This window comes from Coffea arabica, chromosome 10e (assembly GCF_036785885.1).
Source record: "Coffea arabica cultivar ET-39 chromosome 10e, Coffea Arabica ET-39 HiFi, whole genome shotgun sequence".
NCBI classification, from domain to species: domain Eukaryota; kingdom Viridiplantae; phylum Streptophyta; class Magnoliopsida; order Gentianales; family Rubiaceae; genus Coffea; species Coffea arabica.
The window spans coordinates 48,636,317-48,657,127 of NC_092328.1; the positions used below are offsets into that span (position 1 = coordinate 48,636,317).

A 20,811-nucleotide genomic window follows, 5' to 3' on the forward strand; every position below is an offset into this window, starting at 1 on the left:
AAGAGTTCACATGTACTAACTAGTGTATGTTGACAAAAACGGTTCATGGAAGAATGCTTTGAAGATGATTGAAAATCATTCTCAAATAAGACAGTTGCCTTGTAGGACTTCTGCTTCTCACCCGGTTGAAGATGCCTCCACAAACCATTTGAAAAGCGGGGGAACACCATGACAACTCCAAGTACCCCAAAAAAAAAAAAAGAAGATGTTGCAAGGTATCCTGAACCCATCGTTATTAAAACTTGGCTTCTGTCTTTATGGGAAACAAATATTATTGTTTCGCTTACACTACAACAGGCCTAAACTGGCAGGACATGATACATCATAAGGAGCAAGGCCAAATTTGGAAAACTAAACCAGGCCTAGGTTCTTTGATCCATAACACACTTATCAGTAAATTAAGGTTCAGTGGATCAAAGACAAGAAACCTATTTGCCTTGTATACAATGGCATGGTACACAGGGTCCATCACTTCCCAGAAAAACACAGAACTCTGATAGTGTAATAATCATCGAAGGCCGTCTCGGTGTCGGCTCTTATAAGCAGGAAATAAATAGCCTTTTCCTGCATCCTCAACTCTGATTTCAATCTGACCTTTGGGTCCACCCACTCCGAAGGAATTTCAGGCTATCAAAAGTCCTCTCGCATATCTGCCTTCCTCTTGGCCTGCGTGGCAAGTCGAGCATCTCTCTCCCGCTCAAATTCCCGGTAATCAGTACGTTGCAAGAAAGATACCTTATCCAAATACTGATTCGAACTCTTTTTGTACGTTTCAAGCTCTTCTTCCAATCCTTTATTTTCTTCCTTGAACTCTCCCCAATCTTTCTTTGTCTTGTCAAGCACACTGAGCTTTTGCTTCTTTTTTATTTGTTCAAGAACAGCATCAACAGCAGAAGCAGGGCCAGTTGAGGCTTTGCCTTTATCAAATGCTTCTTTTGAGCTGGTATCAACGAGTTTCTTGAATTCAATCTCTTCACCAGCAAAGTCTCGAAATTCAGTAACCTGCAGATGCGACGGAGTCTTCATAAAGAATGGCAGTACATAAGCTAAGAATTTGACAGAAGAACCATAACTCTGACAATACAGCTACTCTATTAAGGAGCCAATTCAGTCCACTCCAGTCCAGGATAACTGAAACCCAGAAATGTGCTAACTCATGCAGGTTTTACACGAACAAACCTTTTAATTTCTCCAATTCATCACAGCAATAGAGCTAAATCTTCAACCAGAATTTAGCCAAAAAGCAGCACTACCCAGATTCAGTTTACAGTATACAGTAATCAGGAAAAATCTTAGAAAAGATGATCAATGACACCCATCATGAGGGTACAGAGCTCGGTCAATTAGTTGTAATCAGTGTAGATAAAGACGAGCAAAGCATAACATTTTCCCCGCACACATAGCAAGAATCCTTAAAGACAGAAAACTCCACCCAGTAAAGCATTGTGAACAAAATAATGAGTGTACCTCCATTTTCCCTCGGCCCAAAGCTGCTGCAGCTGCAGCATCTTTAACTGCTGAGAGAGCGGCAGCAGCAAGCTTTTTTGCATCGTCACTACTACCATTTTGAGCTACAATGGGACGCTTCCCTGGTGCACCTTCCGCAGCTGATGATGTCTTCTTTGGAGCCAATCCAAGGACTTTCATCCAATTCTGGAATACCAACAGCAAAATAACTGTATCTGGCTCCCAAGGGTTATGCTATATAATTTTTTGAAAAAAATATATATAGAGGATCCTCAGATCGGATGAGACCTGTGAAGAAGGCTTTGGAGAAATTTTGTTAATACTTGAACTCTGGTTTTTTAAGGTGGATTTGAGAGCCTTCCCAGACAGTCCTTTATTCATCTGCTGCCAGACAGCATCTACCCTAGCTTTCCTTTCTGCTACGGAAACACATTTTTTTTTACATTTTGCATCAGACAAGGTCAATACCCCCTTTTCGGCCAGTCAAAGGAGAACAGTGGGGGGAAAAATGAGAGAAAAAGCGGGCAGGGAATAAAAGGGGATTCCGACAGAAGATTGGTTTATACAGAAACTTGGCATTGATGGAAAGGCATACGAGTCTCTTACCAACATCTTCAGGCAGTGTGTGTGATGGAGGAGGAACAGGTGCAACATCTTGGTTCGACTCCACTTTCATACCATCCATTATTTCTAGATTAACAGGCAGACAATAATTTCCATAAATAAGGATACCAAACTGCCACAACATGATATACGAAATCCAATACGCAGATAAATTACAAGAACCGAAGAACGTGAGCTATAAACAAGGTATCCAGCTAGCATATCGAAATTGAATCTGTACATTAACATATTCACACACACATAAACAAGAAAAAAATGGAAATCCAAACGAAAGTGGGGATCTTTGCAATATTAACAAGCTACATATAAACAACAAGAAAGTGGGGTGAGACTATTTGGGGGATAGTTTCTAATTCTTGTATCCAATTCAAAGACATATAGTACATAAATATTTTTTGATCATTGCGGCGGGCTCACTACTCGGCTGTTGGCCTTTTTTTTTTCGTAATTTATCAGAAGCATCCCATCGTCAATGGGTATAGCAACTAATTCGAGTTTAACAGAAGGCACAAAAGATTAATTGAAGAATATAAAAAAAAAAAAAAAAGGCACCAAGAATTAATTGTAAATCCATCTTTCGATAATCCCACAGGAAGGAACGATGCATTAAGTTGAGAACATCTCTTCTAAAGAACAATTTTAGAGAACGAACAAAAATAAATAAATAAATAAACTTACGAACATTCATGGGCTACCAGAGACCAATGGAGAGAGATGTGAAGAGGGTTATCGGCTTTTACCTTCGGAGTTTGGAGAGGGCTCGGTGACTGGTGGACAGTGATAAGGGTGGTGGGGATCTTGGCTTGCGGAATTTGGCTGCTTTGGGGATTTCTTCTTACAGCTCCTTTCCTTATTTTTGTATTATTTCGCTTTTATTTTTTATTCCCTCCTTTTGAGTTTTGTGAAGGGGTTTGTTATTTATGGGTAGCGTGAAGAATTGTGTTGTGAAAAGAATCTGTCAGCCAGCGGGGAGATATGGTAGGACGCAGCCGGAGGACTTAGCAGCTTCCTCTTCTTCTTCTTCTGTGTCTTCTATTTTTTTTTTATATTTTTTTTCCCCTGCACAGAAATTGGGTTACTTTACTTAGCAGCTGCAGAGGAGGAGCACGAGGACGGGAAAGAGTCCTCTCTGTGTTGGATGATCTATTTATATTTTCTGACTTCTGTTTCTTGCTTGTTGTTTATGGTGAATAAGGCAATCTAGCCCATACCCATTTTCCAGCCCAAGCCTGCATTTTTAATGATGTCTGACAAAACAAATACTAATATCATTATTGGGCAAGAGAAAAGTAGCAACTGATGGGGTTGCATGCGGATTAGGTTCCATTGGCCAGGCTGCAAAAACAAGCCGACCAGTTGGAGTGGATGCTGACCATTAGGTGTATAGATAAAATTGAAATCTGAATTCATTAAATTATTATGTTGTTAAGTATTAAATTTAATATATTTAAATATATATATATATATATATCACTTTCAGTGATAAATGAATAACTTATTACTTAATTTTGAGAGCAAGTTTTGTCTAGAAAATTCAGTGTCACTTTATTAATTCAGATGTTCAATTTTTTATTATCAAAAGGTCTGAATATGTTAAGATCTGAATCTATTAAATTTAAGTGTTGAACTGAATTATTAAACAGCACCAATCCGCAAACTCTGATTATAAAAATCATTCATGGCATTAGCGGTCGTGGAAGATGACAGTATTTGAAATGCCACACAAAATCTTAAGTTATACCAACACAACAAGTATTTGACCATAAGTTAATATTACATCATTATTTATGATTATTATTCCACAAGTGTAAGTGGGCGGAATCCTCGCGCCTAGGCTGGGGATAACAGAGAGTTGCCGTGAGAATTTTGGATGCTATTTTCCAAATATTGCGTGTATTTGCTTAGTACGTATTTCCATTGAACATTACATGGTATGTATTTGCTTAGTCTGTATAAAAGAGTTTAAGTCCTTCTTTGCTTCTAGGACTGTTTTTTACATTACACTATATATATATATATATATGTATGTATGTATGGATGTATATGTGTGTATATATACATAAACATACATATACATATATGTATGTATGTGTATGTATGTATCATAACATGGGAGATATAACCGAAGACGCTAATCTCTAGGTGTCTTTTAAAACTCCACTTCTTTTCCTTGTTTGAGAAAGTAGAGGGGAACCAAATTTTAATATCACCTAATTCTAATCATTCATCAGCAAAACATCTCAAAATAGCAATCTAAATTTGTTTTTCCAACAAAGTTAACTACTTTTTCTTAAATTATGTAAAATAAAAAAAAAATTAGGACCATCAAAATGGGACAGAGGGAGTATAAGAGAGTACTGACAGTCCCTATCATTAAGTTGAGATTTTCAAAGCAGAAAATAAATTGAGTGAATATTACGGAATTTCATTAATGTAACAGTTGAATGGTCCTATTTTTTTGAATGGGGTGGCTTGTTTTGAAAATTCTTGGTGAGAAGAATTATTACTAACTTGACTTCTTTTTTAAGAATAGTACAAGTGGTATGTCATCTTCCACGTACGTACTAATTGTAATTTGTAATTGAATAGTCAATGCGCGTCCTTATTCCATGGCCGGCCGGAGATTCTCTTTCATACAAATATTAACAAAGCAGTCTTGATCATTAAGTAAAACTAGCTAGCTTGCTCCAGTATGCTGGTTGGTTAATTACCATGAAGAAGCTGATGAATATGGCTGTTTTTGATGAACCACTAACATTTGTTATCCTGCGTCTACTTATTAGCATCATCCTCATCACGTCATTTGCCGTCCACCCTTCCTTTTGTACTACTACTGCTACTGCTACTGATCATGAAGACATGAAGAACAGCACCAGCAACAACAGTACTCGTAGCGGCTGGATTCTTGCTACTTGTTTAGCTGATTATGGGGTCAACAATTTCACCCTCTTCCCAAGTTATCATCATCTTGGTCAAGACGCCAAGCTTTATTACACCTTCCTCGATTTCTCCATAACCAACCTTAGGTTCGCCCAACCCTCCGTACCTAAGCCAGCTGCAATTATTATGCCCCAGACCAAAGACCAACTAGTCAACACCCTCCTGTGCTGTAGGGGCAACTTAGGAGGAGGATCTTTTGAGATCAGGGTCCGGTCCGGGGGACACAGCTACGAGGGCACTTCCTCAGTTGCTACTGATGGCTCTCCCTTCGTCATCATCGACCTCATGAATCTGAACCGGATTTCTGTGGATTTGGAGTCCCAAACGGCGTGGGTGGGGGGAGGTGCCACCCTGGGCCAAACTTACTATGCTATTTCCGAGGCCAGCAGAGATCGTGGCTTCTCAGCTGGGTCTTGCCCGACGGTGGGGGTTGGAGGGCACATCTCAGGAGGGGGTTTCGGTTTCCTGTCCAGGAAATACGGGGTGGCAGCTGATAACGTGGAGGATGCGCTCCTGGTGGATGCAGCTGGACGGGTCTTGGACAGGGAAGCCATGGGAGAGGAAGTGTTCTGGGCTATGCGGGGAGGCGGTGGAGGGATTTGGGGGATCATTTACGCCTGGAAGATCAAGTTAGTCGAGGTCCCTCGAACCGTGACGGCTTTCACATTGTCCCGACCTGGCACCAAAAACTACGTGGGGAGGCTTCTGGAGAAGTGGCAGCACGTCGCACCAAAGCTGAGTGATGACTTTTACTTATCAGTTTCCCTAGCTTCGGATTCGTCGGAAGGGCTTCCACCAACTATCCTAGTATCAGCGACATTCAGTGGGCTTTTCCTGGGTACTAAAAGGGAAGCTTTGTCCGAATTGATCAAGGTTTTTCCGGAGCTACGTCTCCGAGAAGGAGACTGCAAGGAAATGAGCTGGATCGAGTCCGTAGTTTATTTCTCTGGGTTGGAGCCCGCCGGAAACAGCAGCACCGTGAAAACCTCTCAGCTGAGAGATCGTTACTCGCCAAATAAATCATTTTTTAAGGCTAAATCAGACTACGTGAGGACCCCGATTTCCAGGGCCGGAATAAGGACAGCCCTTGACATGCTACAGAAAGAACCAAAAGGGTACGTGATCTTCGATCCTTATGGGGGATTCATGGAAAGGACCAGCAGCGAATCCATCGCTTTCCCTCACAGACGAGGCAACCTTTTCTGCATCCAATACATGGTGGACTGGGAGGAAAAGGACGACCAAGGGAGCAACGGGTACATCCAATGGATAAGAGGATTCTACAGTGCAATGGGGCCTTTTGTTTCCTCCGCTCCCAGAGCCGCCTACGTCAATTACCTGGATCTTGACCTCGGAGTCATGAACACCAGCAACAGCGACAAAGAAACTGCAGATGGCGCCGTGGAAAGGGCCAGAGCTTGGGGTGAGAAGTACTTCTTGGGTAACTATGATAGGTTAGTGAAAGCGAAAACTCGCATTGATCCCCTCAACGTCTTTAGGAATCAACAGGGCATTCCTCCCTTGCCCGCTGCCAATTGACTATCCAAGACTGCCATGTATATCAGTATATGTACTACATAAATAATGATACAGTGCATACGATTTAATAATGTGTTTCTGCTGGATTAATAATATGATTCTATTGAAAAATTATTTGGGTCAAATCCGTGAATCTCGGGTGTTATATATATATACTATCCCAAAAAGTTTTTTTTTTTTTTGTTTTATGAAATTTTACTTGTCAACATTATGCTACAATATTTTTACTTCTCATTTTCTTTAAACAATTGCTTTTTGCACATAATTTTTTAAAGTCATATCAATCAAATTTTTTTTTGCATTGAAATTCCATTGCACGAATCTTGAATTGTCAAATAGTTTAACTTTGAGGAGATATTTTCAGATTTTGTGAAGTCTACTTGTATTTCTCATTCAAGACATTGTTTATGATAATTGTAGATACTACGTGACTAAAAATTGTAAACTTAATAAATTTCAATTTATTAAGTGCTGAATTAGAAACAGATGATTTGAAACAAAGCTTCACAAAGCAACGACATTGGCTTAGAAACGGGCAATTTCAAACATGCAAAAAATTTTTTTATTAAATATCGAATTAAGTTATCAAACAACAACACCTAATTATCAAATAGGATCAATTTATTAAATATTAAATTAAACTATCAAATTGGTCAAATTTTTATTAAATATTAAATTAAGTTATCAACCAAACCAAAGGTTTTGATGCTCCGACAGTACTTTACTTTTAACTTTTAACTTTTAACTTTGGGCAAATCGTCAATTTGGTCCCTAAACTTTTTCACTTAAACCAATTTAGTCCTTCACGGTTTTTTTTCACCAATTTAGTCCTCAAACAATTTTATCAAGTCCAATGTAGGACTTTTTGGGCGGCGCCACTACATTTTATGTATTTTTCACGGCGGACCAGGGGTATAATTGGAATGACAGGTATAATTGTCTAAACACCTTGACTAGAATGGCAGCTCTGTCACGATTAGCAAAAGAAACCCCTGCAAATCGACTTCTTCAGAGCTCATAGGAATTAGGCATTCTGATCAAAATGTAAGAAAATGTGATTGCCAACAGAAGATGAGCAGATCCGTGTCTTCGATGATGGAAGGTGTCGATGGCGACAAGGATGGTGAAAAGGAAGCAGTTGCAGCAACACTATCCAGTAAGCTTTAACCAGATCTTACTTAGCTTCTTCATTTTCTGCTATGCTTGTTTGATGTTTGAGCAGCTGCATGTTAGTTTAACCTTTTCATCAGAATGTTAAAGCTAATGTGTTTGTACTTTGTCGTTGTATGTGGGGCTGAAGTAGTCCAACATTTTCTTCTCTGTTTAATGACAGTGTTAAGCATGTGGGCGATTAATTAGTGGAATATGGTACATTGTGGGGTTGACGTGTTTTTTTAAAAATGTTTTCTGCGTGGGTCATATGCAGATCTGGGGATGGTGAAATATGCCATATTTAAAGCTGAATTTTTTTAATGGTGATGTGGTCCCTGTAGTTCTAAAATGTAGTGTGCTGTTGTTTTCATGTTCTAAAAAGCGAGACAAAGTAGTAGGAAAACAACAGCACACTTGAATGTTCTGATGTGGTCCCAGATCTGACTTTTGCGGTTGAATTTTCTGATGTGGTCCCAGATGTGGTTATAACATACCAGGAGGATGTTGTTATTAATTAAGTCTTTTTTGTGGTTTAAAAAAATGCAGGACAAGAGGTTGAATTTTTTACTTTGAAAATCTATCATGGGGGTGTATATGTTAAAGAACCCGTAGAGCAATATTTGGGGGGCAGCATGGAAAGTTTTGAAGGTGTCATTGCCATGAGAGTGAATAGAGCAATTGTATCTGACTTTTGCTATTATCTTGGATATCCTGCAAATGTAACAATGATGTATAGAATTCCAACTGAAGGTGGTGCACTTGTGTTGAGAAAAATAGATTCTGATGATGCAGCAACTGACATGGCTTGTATAGGCAAGCAAAATGGAGAAGCAGAAGTTTATGTTGTTTCTGAGTTTCACATTAGATTGATAGATAGTAAATGTGAGAGTGCAGTTGCATCAAACAGTTGTAATGCTACAGAAATAGAAGAAGAAGATGACTTCTTTGTAGACATAACATTTGAGGATGTTGATGTTGCTGACATAGAGGAAATTCCTGTTCATGTGGAGAAAATAAAAGAGCTTGAGAAGAAGAACCAGGAAACTTGTCAGGCTGCTGAAGTAGAACAAGGTGATGCGGATGAGGCTAATGATGCTGTAAACTCAGACTCAATGGAGGGTGAAAAGTTTCATGATAGTGACTATGATTTCAGTGAAGATGATGATGATGTCATTTTTCGAACTTCTGTTGTGGCTCCATATCAGGAGTTAGGTGCTGCAATGGATAAATTGCCAACAGGAAATTGTCAAAGTAGAAACAGAAAGGCAAAGAAAGAAGCAAGACAGGCAGCAGCACCCAATAAAAAAAAAATCAGAGTCAAAGCAACTTCTAATTCACACCTACACGTTGATGAAGGAGATCAGATTCCAGTTCATGAGGAATCTGATTCGATGGTGTCAGATGAGCTAAATAGTGTGACTGATTCCTCCGATGAAGATAGCACAAGGAAGAAGCCCAAACTGGTCAGATTTCGACCAGAAATGGACATGAATGATCCAAAATTTCATGTTGGTCAACAATTTGATGATAAGCAGCTATTCAAGATGGCAGTTGACAATTATGCAGTCAAATGGGAGAAGGATATAAAGTGGGTGAAGCATGATAAGCATAGAATGAGGGTGAAATGCAAAGCTGAACATTGTAAGTGGATGTTGTTTGCTTCTAAAATTGATGAAGGTGATGATTCCATTGCAATCAAGACAATGGGTCCAGCATACACATGTGGCAGGACCTTTTACCACAAGAGAGCTACCTCAGGTTTCTTAGCAAGAAAATATGTGGACTTCCTAAGGATGAACAACAGAATAACAGTTTCTGAGTTCAAGGATAAGGTACATGCAGAGCTGAATGTAAACATTACTAAACCTCAAGTTTATAAGACATTCATGAAGGCAAAAATTTTGATCCATGGGAGCTACAAAGATCAGTACAACAGATTGTGGGATTATTGTGAGGAACTAATGAAGGCAAATCCTGGTTCTACAGTGTATATGGAAACTACATTAGATAAAGATTCTGGAAAACAAAGATTTCAGAGACTTTACATTTGCTTCGAGGCACTGAAGAGAGGATTTAAATCTGGTTGTAGGAAGATAATTGGAGTTGATGGTTGCCACTTGAGAGGTCCACATCCGGGTGTGTTATTAACTGCAGTTGGGATAGATCCAAATGACTGTGTTTATCCAGTTGCATATGCAGTAGTTGAAGCAGAAAATAAGAGGTCGTGGAAGTGGTTTATTGAATTCTTGAAATATGACCTATCTATCAATGATCAAAGAAATTGGAGCTTCATAAGTGATAGACAGAAGGTGAATAAGATCAACTTACATTGTTTATATGTTTATTACATATATATGATGCTTACTGATTGTGCTAAACTTGCATTTGTCTATTTTGCAGGGTTTAGGATCTGCAATTCAGGAAGTCATTCCAGATGTTGAGCACAGACATTGTGTAAGGCACTTGCACAACAACTTCAAAAAAAATCATCCGGGTGAAGCATTGAAGGAAAGATTTTGGACATGTGCAAGGTCATCGTACATGAGGATGTTCGAAAATCATATGGAGTGTTTAAGGGATTATGATGTAGCTGCTTGGAAGTGGTTAAGTGACAACACCTCTCTCTATCACTGGTCAAGATCACACTTTCGAGTGGCTGCCAAGTGTGACATTCTCCTTAATAATTTATGTGAAAGCTTTAATTCGGTCATAATGGATGCAAGGGAAAAGCCAATCCTTGGAATGCTTGAGACTATTAGAATCTATCTAATGGAAAGGCTTCGTACAAAAAGGGAGTGGATGAAGAAGAGGAGTGATAAGATCTGCCCAAAAATTCAAAAGAAACTGGAGAAGGCAAAAACAGAAGCAGCTGCAAACATCGCGAGATGGTCTGATCAAGATAAATTTGAGGTTACACATATGTATGGAGGCAAACATGTGGTGGACTTAAAGCAGCAGACTTGTAGCTGCAGGAGATGGGAGTTGACTGGATTGCCATGCTGCCATGTGATTTGTTGTATTTCTTTAATAGGTCAAGAGCCAGAAAGTCTTGTTCACCATTACTACTCGCGAGAAAGTTACTTGAAGGCTTATGAGCCAGCAATTGCTCCTTTGAGTGGTCCAAATGTTTGAGTGCAATCGGATAAAGATCCTGTCTTACCACCCTTGAAGTTGAAGTTACCTGGTCGGCCAAAGAAAGTAAGAAGAAGGGAACCAGAAGAGCCTAGGCCTAATTCGAAGGGGGTTACCAAACTTTCTAGATCTGGCCTTGTTAGAATGACATGTACAAAATGCTATCAAAAGGGGCATACAGTGAGAAAGTGTCCACTGCTGGTACCTTCTAATGAGCTTGGTGCATCTACCAATAAAAGGCCACCACCGTCCAACTCCAACAAGTGTAGCAAATGCAAGGCACTTGGCCATAACAAGAGAACTTGTCCACAAAAATCTGGTAATTTGACCTATCCCTCATCCACTGATTTATGGTGTAATACTTAACTAATGATGCTTTGACATGTACAGATCAAGTGTTCAGGAAGGAGCCGACTGAAGTACCTCTGGAATCTAGCTCAATGCCAGATGTTCCAAGTGGTCAGCAATTTAGAATTTTTCCATGTAACTCATGATAATTTTATTCTTGTACTTGTTACTTGTTTTAACTTTATTTCATGGTCAGGTGATAAAGCACAGGCTGTTATTGATGAACAAGAGGTTATTGATTTACAACCATCGGGTCAAGAAGAACTACCTGAAGTGCAAAAGAAATTCACCAAGTGTTCATTCTGTCATGGCTTAGGACATAACCGGCAAACATGTGCAACCTGGCAAGCTCAAGCATGGAGAAAAAGAAAGGCTGCTATGACTGTTTTTGGTCCATTCCCTCCATCAAAAGGGAAAAATGACTAGGAAAAAGGAGAAAGTAAGTTCAAGTAATTAAAACAGAAACAAACAGCATGTCTTGCACATTTGCTGGACAATGATTTTGACATGACTTAAAACAAGACTGTTTATGGCTTTTGACATGTGCCTTTATTTGTGTAGGCACATAGGCTGTTGGATGAAGAAGATGATATTGTCGCCCAGTCAAGTTAATGGAGTTTGGGAATACAGCAGACTTCTATTTTGTGGGATATGCTCTGTTTTGTACATTAAGAGCTTCTGTTTTGTCAATGGATACTAATTGGATTAACAATACGATTCTGTTTTGTACATTTGATGTGGCTGCATTTTGTCTAAAACGAATTCAATGCTGAAGTAAAATGCAGCCTGCTATATTGGCAATGTCGCACCTATGTTGATGACTATGAACTTCTATTCGCACTCTTCCTATACCATTTACTTTGACTTTCTTCTTGTTGTTTAGCAGTTTATATGGGGTATTTGTGCGAGTAGGGATTATCGAAATTTAGGATGAAATGCTATCAAATTTTTTATACAACTTGAGGTGAATCTCTGTTAAATTTTAACAAAGGCATCTTTCAAGGTAATATGCCCAACAACTGACAAAATCTCTCAATCATTTTATAGCCATTTCGTTTCAGTAAATGTGCCCAGCAACAACTGACAAAATCTCTCGATTAATTTACAAAAACATCATTCGAGACAATGTTCCATTTTAATGCATAAACATGTTCCATACACCCATGTCTACATTCCAACATTACAGCATTCAAATTACATGAAGCAATTACTCAACTTCTAACTTCATACAGGAACATCTAATGTAGCATTTTTAAGTTGACATTCCTTTCATTGCCACTGGGTAATAGTACAGCAATAACCATAATACATATGCAAACCACGACCAGCATTAGCCACTTCCTTGCTGCTTTCAACTTCCTAATTTCACTTTTGAGCGCCTTGTTCTCTTCTTCAAGCTTACACATTTCAATTTTCATGAAATTATTTTCTTCCTCAGCTTTCCTCAAATTCTTCAAAATTCTCGCCATCATATTTTTTGTCATCTGTTGCATAGGTGGATCATACCACAGAAAATAATTGCAGGCTTTTGGGGTCTACAATGACCATTAATTCCAGCTATTAGTTGTAGTAAATTATATAATACATCAAAATATACAAGTTATATGTCGTGATTAATTGTAAAAATTACCCCATAATTTATGCATCCATGAAATCTTCTGCCTGGGTTCGTCACTGTCCATGAAGTTACAATTCTACATTCTTCACGGCAATGGCAAATTACTGCTTCATTCCCATTGTAGAATTTTACCCTCTCTCCCTTCACCCTTGTCGAATGCCCACTTACTCGGCTATCCAGATTTGAGTGTTGGCTGCTACATAAACTTGAGGCGGAGTTGTCGAAATTTCTGCTTGATTGCATTTCACCTGCTTGTCGAAGTCTCTCCCTCAGTTCTGCTTGTCGAAGTTTCTGCCCTAATTCCTATGAGCTCTGAAGAAGTCGATTTGCAGGGGTTTCTTTTGCTAATCGTGACAGAGCTGCCATTCTAGTCAAGGTGTTTAGACAATTATACCTGTCATTCCAATTATACCCCCTGGTCCGCCGTGAAAAATACATAAAATGTGGTGGCGCCGCCCAAAAAGTCCTACATTGGACTTGATAAAATTGTTTGAGGACTAAATTGGTGAAAAAAAACCGTGAAGGACTAAATTAGTTTAAGTGAAAAAGTTTAGGGACCAAATTGGCGATTTGCCCTTTAACTTTTAACCGCATAAAAGCAAGAAGAGTCTCCAAAACTCAGGACAGGAAGCAATCGCCTCATCCACCGCCTCTGCATTCCAGAACTTTCTTTCGCCCCTCTAACATCGTACCATCTTAAGGCTTATAGACGACAGCAGGCAGCGGCACACTCACTCGTCCACCCAAGGTAGCGGAGAGCCCAGAAGAAGAAAGAGAAAGAAATGTTCAAGAAGGCAGCGGAAGTGAAGTCACAACAGCGTCTATCTGGCGCCGACCGGAAGAAGCTAAGGCGAACTGTTGCAGCCCGCTTTCCCAATGCCTCCGATGCCGATATTGATTCCTTACTTCCTCCTAAGGTATTAAATAGATAGATTACTTCATGATGAGTGAGTTTTCTGGACCATGATCAAGGATGGATGAGGGAAATGTTGCAAAATTTATGATGACTAATTGCGCAAAATAATTGTCGCCTTTCGTGAAATGCTGCCTTTGCTTAAGGGTTTGCTTATCATCAGTTGGGCTGTGGAATTTGAGGATGATAGGTGGTTCAAGATTGCACTTTTTTCTCCTTTTCTTTGTTTGCACCACCCCCTCAGTGCTTTCACTAATTGGAAGAGGAAGAAAGAAGAAAAGGAATTCTGATGGCTAGTCTTACTTTTTTTTGGCTTGTGGAAACTAAAATTGTAGTATTAATCACTTTATAAATTACCATGAATCTTCTTTTGGTTCATCGATATATCATGGCTCGCTCAGGCCATTTAACGATGACTACTGCAAAATCTGATGGTGAAAAATGATGTTCTTCTTTGTTCTATCTGTCTAAATAGAGTAAAAAGCAGCTTCTTGATGATTACTATGCGGCTTAAATGTTCTGTAATTGTTTATGGCTCATTCGAACAAACGTGTATCTTAATAAACTGGTTAATGAGTACTCCTTTTGCTGTCACCTGGATGCCAAAAATGTGTGTGTGTGTGTTTTTTTGGATTTTGTGTTGGGTTTAAACTTGGATGAGGAATCTAATGGGGTGCGTTTATGAGGTTTTGCTGTTGAAAGCTTCTGCCTGATAGGGGCTTTAATATCGCTTTGGTTGCTTTGAGGATAAGAAGAGCAATTCTTGCATAACAGATTTACAAAGTCCTTTTATTTTCCACTAAATTGCTAATTTCCAAATGTGTAGAAGTTAAATTTGGGGATTTTAACTTTTTATACCCTGGATGCAGAATTTCTTTCGAAATGAGAATTTGTTGCCTGAGGGCAAGCTAGAATATTCCGCTGAGGGAGCTAGAATGAAGTTGCTAAACCTTATAGAGGGCATACCTGTTGGAAAATCCTGTTACTCTCTGCAACTCTGCTCATTTAGTTTTCCTTTATTGTGCAGAGAATAGGACTATATGATGCACTTCACTGTATAAGGTCTTGTGTCTGGTGAGATAAGAGCCCTAATAGGACTAGATCTAATGACAAAAGTAAAATCTCGCACCATTTGGAGGATTTTTCTTAACAGGCTGTTGATGAGACCTGGGCTTTTGAATCATGACATCACTGAAATATATTTTCTTTTCCTAAATGGAAGTATGTCTAAATTAGGCTCACAAGTCTTGCTGAATAAACATATTGTTGGTTTTTCCAAGCTCATATGTCCACGCAACGCCCTATTTTGGAATTCCTAAAATGATACATTCTGATGTGTTGTGCTGATTCTTGATGAATAAAGTATCAAGTAGTTATTTTGCCTGTCATATGTTTAACTCCACTTGACCTGATTGGAATTATGACTTGTCTGGAAATTTAGGATTGTAAATGAATTCAAAATTGCTTGATGTGTTGTTGTTTTCCTGATAGTCTCTCGGCTTTGGTGCTTGTTTAGCAAGTTATCTGACACTTGGAAGAAAAATTCTTTCTATTTGCCTATCCAGGAAGTTTTGATATTTCTGTTATCAATTTTAACTGAATCTATTGCTGTTGTAAATCAGGCAGAGATAACTGTTTCGAAGTATCCAAATCGAATTCTTGTATATTGTGTGGAGGGTGCCCATCCCATGTTTTTCGATATTGATGGGCGTGGCACAGAAATATTGCCCACAGGTACTTATTATGGAACATCTGGCGCGTATTAAACTCTATCGTGTGCTTCTGTTCTTGAAGATGCTTAAACTAATTATGACCTTCATTTGTTTTTCTTAATTCATGTTGGCATTACCCATAGATTTTTTTAAGTTGTTACCTTTAGGTTACATACGGTAATTAAATGTATGTTTTCAGTAGGAGACGAGAAAATCAGTATGTAGTGAACATTCCTTTATAGATCAAGTGTGGTTGTTCCCTGCTAGTGTTAATATATGTGGCAACAATTCATTTGACTCTCGTTCAACAAAGCTCACAGTTCAGGACAACACTTTCTCCTTATGTGAGGTGCAGTTGCCATTTCAGGATCAATACTATCTTTCGTTTAGTACATATGACTGATCTAGCAAATACTTATGTTTTGTGAACCTTATTTTCTCAATGAATTTGTTGGTGTTGTTTTACGTATTTCTTTGGGTGATTAGTCAATGTGGGGATGGAATATCACGTTTCCAAGAAAGATGGTATTCTACAATGCGTAAAAGGTCAGATGGGTTGGCTGTTTATTCTTTTCTAAACCACCACTAACGGGCATAACTTAAGATTTGGTCTGACAGAGAGTATAAATATTTTTGTGCTTGATTTGTTCTTTTTTTCTTTCTCTTTTCATTTTATGTCACCCCACCCATATCAGGTGGCAATTTCTCAGTTGTGCTTGATCTGTTTCTGCGTGCTTTAGGTTGAAATTTTTTGCATTTTGGCCCTTTACATCAAGCTAACGTTTTCTGTATATAACCTTGGCAGTTTATGCTCTTTGGAAGGTCCCGGAACTTTTGCCTGCATTTTGGCTGAAAGGGGGTGAAGTTTCTCAGTATGTACTTGGTGGGGCAGATTTGATGTTCCCTGGCGTTTACATACCTGCTGAAGGTCTTCCAAATTTTTTAGCCGGGGAGCCATGGGCAGTGAAAGTTCCTGGCAATCCTGCTCCAATAGCTGTAGGCTCTTCGAACTTTGGCTGTCTTGTCATTCAGATCAATTGAATTGTCTAGAAGTTTTGTGTTTTATTGACACGGAATCTATTTTAATTAGGTTGGATTGACCATGATGAGTGCCACTGAAGCTTCAAAAGCTGGTTTACGCGGAAAGGCCTTAAAAATTAGTCATTACTATGGAGACACACTTTGGTAAGACTTGGAACTTGACAGGATTTCTATTGATCAAGAATAAGGTACATAATTTCTCCTCTCATCTGCAAGGAATCAGTAGAAAATCCTTATGTTCCAAATGCTGGTTTTTTTGAAGATGTTGTCTTCGAGGATCCTGCTTTTGTATCGGCTTGTGAGGCTTCGGATTCATGTGAAGGTGATGTTTCAGTTGATGATGGAAATGCAGTCAACAATGAAGAAATTGGAGATGTGGTGGATGTTAAAGATGATCAGTCCGCTGGTGCTGCTTCTACAGCTCTAACTGATGTGGCAAATGAAATTACTGAGCAGTTAGTCTCGGGTCTGGGTGATTTGAAGATGAATGAAACTGATGCAACAGATGAATTGAATGCTGTGGACCAACATTCATTATCTATTGAGGATGTTGATGCATTATTGGACAAGTGCCTTTTGCAGGCCTTGCACACAACAGTCAAGGAGAATGACCTTCCCATGCCTGGTAGTTCTTTATGGTATGATAACCACATTCTTTAGATTTCTGGATGTTGAATACATGATTATTTTATTTTCCCTCTTGATTATAAAAGCCATCATATGCAGAAAAAAACTGTTCCTATATCTAATATGACATCATGTTTCTTGCTTTAAACTGTTATTTATTTATGTCATCATGTTGGTTTGGAAACAGTCCCTGTGCCTGAAGAGTGGACAAACGCAAATTTTTTGATAAATGCTACTGAACTTTGTCTGATAGTATGATGATGTAGGTTGTTTGACTTGAAGCTACATAGTTGGTTCCAGTATGGCATGTTGGACTGGTTTTATGTAATTTTAATTTTTTAGGTTGTAAATCTCATACAGCAAGTCCATCTATGGAAAAACCTCTGTTCTTCATTAGGGACCCAAAGATCTTTAAGCTTCTTGTAGTTAAAATGAGTAATTTTAAGTGTTTGAAATTGTTTAAGCTTCTTGTAGTCAAATGAGTAATCTTTAATTGTTTGAAATTGTTCCCTGGATTTTTGAAAACTGCTAAGTTAGCTTTATGTGTACCAAATTGGGGAAGTCATAATGCCTTTTGCTCTCAGAGAAGTACTATGCTAACTTGGACAACAAGTAGCCAGAAAAGGCTCAAGCATGCTTGTCAGTGATAAAATGTTATTATGGTTCATTTTTCCCCACTCATTCCAAGGCAGCAATTTCTCAGTGTTTGTTTAGACATTGTTCTAATCGCTTCTGACTTTGAATTTACGGCTTTGTCTGTAATGGTTTTGCTGATTGTTTATTGTGGTATAGGTCAGGTCATGTGCTACCTTGCAGGCCTTCAGGTGTTACATTAGATATAAAGAAATCCTCTTACAAGAAATTGTCAAAGTGGCTACAAGCTAAAGCCTCTGCAGGACTTGTAAGTTTTGTCATTCTATGAACTTTTTCCCTCGGATTAACAATGTGCAGCTTGTTCCGTAATGTTGTCAATTTTTAATTGCCAATAGTGATGGTGGTTTTTGATGGTTACAGTATGATACTATATCAGAACAGTTTACTTAGAAAGGACTGAAGGCTTATCTACCTCCAACTTCTTATTCGTTTTACTGAAAATTTTAATTCCCTTTTTCTGAATATCTCTTATCAAGGAAAAGAAATACAATGAGGTTGAGAATCCCTCGAGCAAAATATGCTGGCTGTTATAAGCAACAACCTTCAGTACCTCTGAAAACCTGTAAGATGTGTTTGGAAACACTATTTGGCACTTCCCAAGCATAGAAAGGCATTTGACTCTATACAAAAGGAACTTCAGTGGCATAAATTATATCTCAATGCAAAAATCCAGTATTCTGCTCCTTTAACTTAGAAAGTTGTAAATATTAGCAAATTGCATGAAGTTTTCCTCTCTTACTGTTGCTAATGCCACAAAGTTTAATTTGCAAGTAAGCTGTCATGGTTCTTAGGGAAACTTATTACTAGGAGAAAGCTAGACAAATTATTGCAAGGCTTCCTAAAGGACAGGTGATTATTTGTGTAATTACTAGACTTGCACATATAGCAGTCATCTGAATTGAAGCCTTTACAACGCACTATAATGAGGTCTGTGTTTGCTCTGCGGCTTACATGTAGTTGTTCTTGTTCATATGGAATAGGCTTCACAGCTTACAAGTACTTGTTCTTGCTTATTTCTTGATACACTTGCTGTAATTTGGTCAAATTGGACAGATTTCAGTAAAAGAAGATAAACATAAAAAGGAGGCGACATTGTTTTCGGTTAATCGTAGTCATCCAGACTATGAATCCTTCAGGCCAGAGAAAAAGAAAGCGGTGAAGGGCGGACAATCAACTGTGACACAAGGTATCCATGAAGGACAGGCACCTAAAGTATTTGAAGTGTCTGAGGTTTACAAACCAAGTGTTCATGTGAACCCTATTTTTATCTCTGTCGGTGTGGAGCTGGGGAAATTTTTTAGTGCTCCTGAAGCCTCTGATATTGTCTTCCAGTATGTTGAAAAACAAAATCTTGTCAAGCCAACAGACAGATCCATGGTGACTTTAGATGCAACTCTTTGTGATGCTTTATACAAAGGGGCCATAAAGAAAGGATCAACCTATCCAACAGAAATTCATAAGAAAGATTTAGGATCAACTTTTATTAGTCGGATGCAAGCCCATCACAGAGTAACAAGGGGCAGTGAAACTGTTGTTCGCAAAGGTGGTTTAAAGCCAATTCAGATAATGACTGAACGGAGGCAGGGTAACAAGAAAGTTACGAAACTTTCGGGATTAGAATCGTTTTTAATAGATGCTGAGGCATTATCTTCAGAGCTGCAGAAGAAGTTTGCTTGTAGTACCACTGTGGCAGAACTGCCTGGTAGGTCATCTTATTAACCTTTAAGCTTCTACTAGCAATTCTTGGTTTTTATTTGCTCGAGTAACCTGAGAGAAGAAAAAGAGAGAAAAAAATCTGTCACGGTCATCATGCTAGATTTTTCTGTGATAGAGTTGTTGATGTTAATTTTTTGTGGTTTACCAGCTTATACTTCAAGATGCATCTCCTTGATGGTTTTATGATAACGCTAATCATGGGTTTCAGTTATTCTTGTTTATTCATCTCATGTTTTGGTGTTAAGTGTTTTTAGATGGACGTTAGATACAACTGAACTTCAAGTTTAATGATTTTGTGCTTTTTCTTTCTAACTTGAAATCTTCTCTCCTTATCTGGTCTTGATGGTGAAGATATTCGCTATAGCTTAGTCCCAGGGAAAAAATCTGGAGGGTAGACTATAGCTTTGTTTGCCAATGGGGAATGACTAAGGCATTTGGTCATGTACCATGCTGTTAGGTTGCTGCCTTTTCATTTTAGTATCTAGCTGACAATTCATGTCTGCTTAACGCTTTCACATCTATTTTGGTGATGCTAAGTTGACCATTTCTTACACACTTTCCATTCTTTATTTTTATAGGAAAGAAGGGACTCGAAGTTTTGGTTCAAGGGGGTGTGATTGATGATCTTGCAAAACACCTGATTGAGCAATGCAGAATACCCAAGAGATATATCGAAGTTCTTGACAAAACAAAGAAATGAGATTTCAGGTTAGTTTTCAAAAGTTTTCAGGGATGGAAGATTTTGGAGGAGCCATTCGAGTTTCGCATTGACACTTTTGTAAATTCCTTAATTAAAATGATGGGTTGATTACAGTAACCCTTTAAGGTTTAGCCGGGTTTTTTTTACTTCAATCCCCTTAGCCTGGTTTAATTTTGTCCTCATTTTTATGTTGTCTTTTCGTTCCCCTCTTCCATCCTTAAAATTAAATTACCCCTGTGACTGTGACCAAGTATTCTCTCTCAGGCCCTTGAGTTAATTTAAAATAACTGGTGGAGCCCAGCTCCATAATCCCCACGAAAGGGGAGAAAAAAAAAGTAAAAATAAAAAGACAAAGCTGTTTCGTCATGCTGCCCCAAATTCATCAATCAACGGAGGATTCGCGGGCCAATCAATTTGTTGCGAGGTCGGATCATTTTATTTTATGTTGCACGCGACTGTCGCATCAAAATAGTGGGCTACACCGAAGCAGCTTTTAAAATGCAAGGGGTTCCATGCAATTAATTAATCTCCCTTTTTGAACAAAGTGCAAGGGGTTAAATGCAATTAACCTTGTAATTGACCCAATAGTACAAGGGGTTTAATTGACCTAAAAGTACAAGGGGTTTAA

At 38.6% G+C, this 20,811-nt stretch overlaps 3 protein-coding genes and 1 long non-coding RNA gene across 5 annotated transcripts; 3 read left to right on the top strand and 1 right to left on the bottom strand.

Annotated features, from left to right (window-relative positions):
- Positions 1-206: 206 nt before the first annotated feature.
- Positions 207-3,133, bottom strand: LOC113712692 (uncharacterized). Of its 2 annotated transcripts, none has more exons than XM_027236208.2 (5): positions 2,832-3,133; positions 2,074-2,157; positions 1,756-1,883; positions 1,468-1,653; positions 207-1,002 (listed from the first exon to the last, which is right to left on the bottom strand). In XM_027236208.2, exons 2-5 carry the CDS (start codon positions 2,150-2,152, stop codon positions 631-633), a joined length of 765 nt encoding a protein of 254 aa, XP_027092009.1. In that variant the 5' UTR covers positions 2,153-2,157; positions 2,832-3,133; the 3' UTR covers positions 207-630. The 2 variants fall into 2 exon arrangements, with proteins under 2 accessions (XP_027092009.1, XP_027092008.1); XM_027236207.2 differs by having other exon boundaries at positions 1,756-1,886; positions 2,832-3,115.
- A 1,526-nt stretch (positions 3,134-4,659) lies between these two features.
- On the top strand, positions 4,660-6,695 carry LOC113712691 (berberine bridge enzyme-like D-2). Its single transcript, XM_027236205.2, has one exon. It carries the CDS (start codon positions 4,804-4,806, stop codon positions 6,568-6,570), a length of 1,767 nt encoding a protein of 588 aa, XP_027092006.1. The 5' UTR covers positions 4,660-4,803; the 3' UTR covers positions 6,571-6,695.
- Positions 6,696-10,139: 3,444 nt separating this feature from the next.
- On the top strand, positions 10,140-11,952 carry LOC113712299 (uncharacterized). The gene is made up of 3 exons (XR_003453264.2): positions 10,140-11,313; positions 11,399-11,641; positions 11,764-11,952. It is a non-coding gene; the product is annotated as an uncharacterized lncRNA (long non-coding RNA).
- A 1,478-nt stretch (positions 11,953-13,430) lies between these two features.
- LOC113710967 (uncharacterized) lies at positions 13,431-20,335 on the top strand. The gene is made up of 8 exons (XM_027234075.2): positions 13,431-13,737; positions 15,356-15,467; positions 16,251-16,441; positions 16,536-16,630; positions 16,702-17,124; positions 17,906-18,014; positions 18,821-19,469; positions 20,062-20,335. Exons 1-8 carry the CDS (start codon positions 13,603-13,605, stop codon positions 20,181-20,183), a joined length of 1,836 nt encoding a protein of 611 aa, XP_027089876.1. The 5' UTR covers positions 13,431-13,602; the 3' UTR covers positions 20,184-20,335.
- The last annotated feature ends 476 nt before the right edge of the window (positions 20,336-20,811 follow it).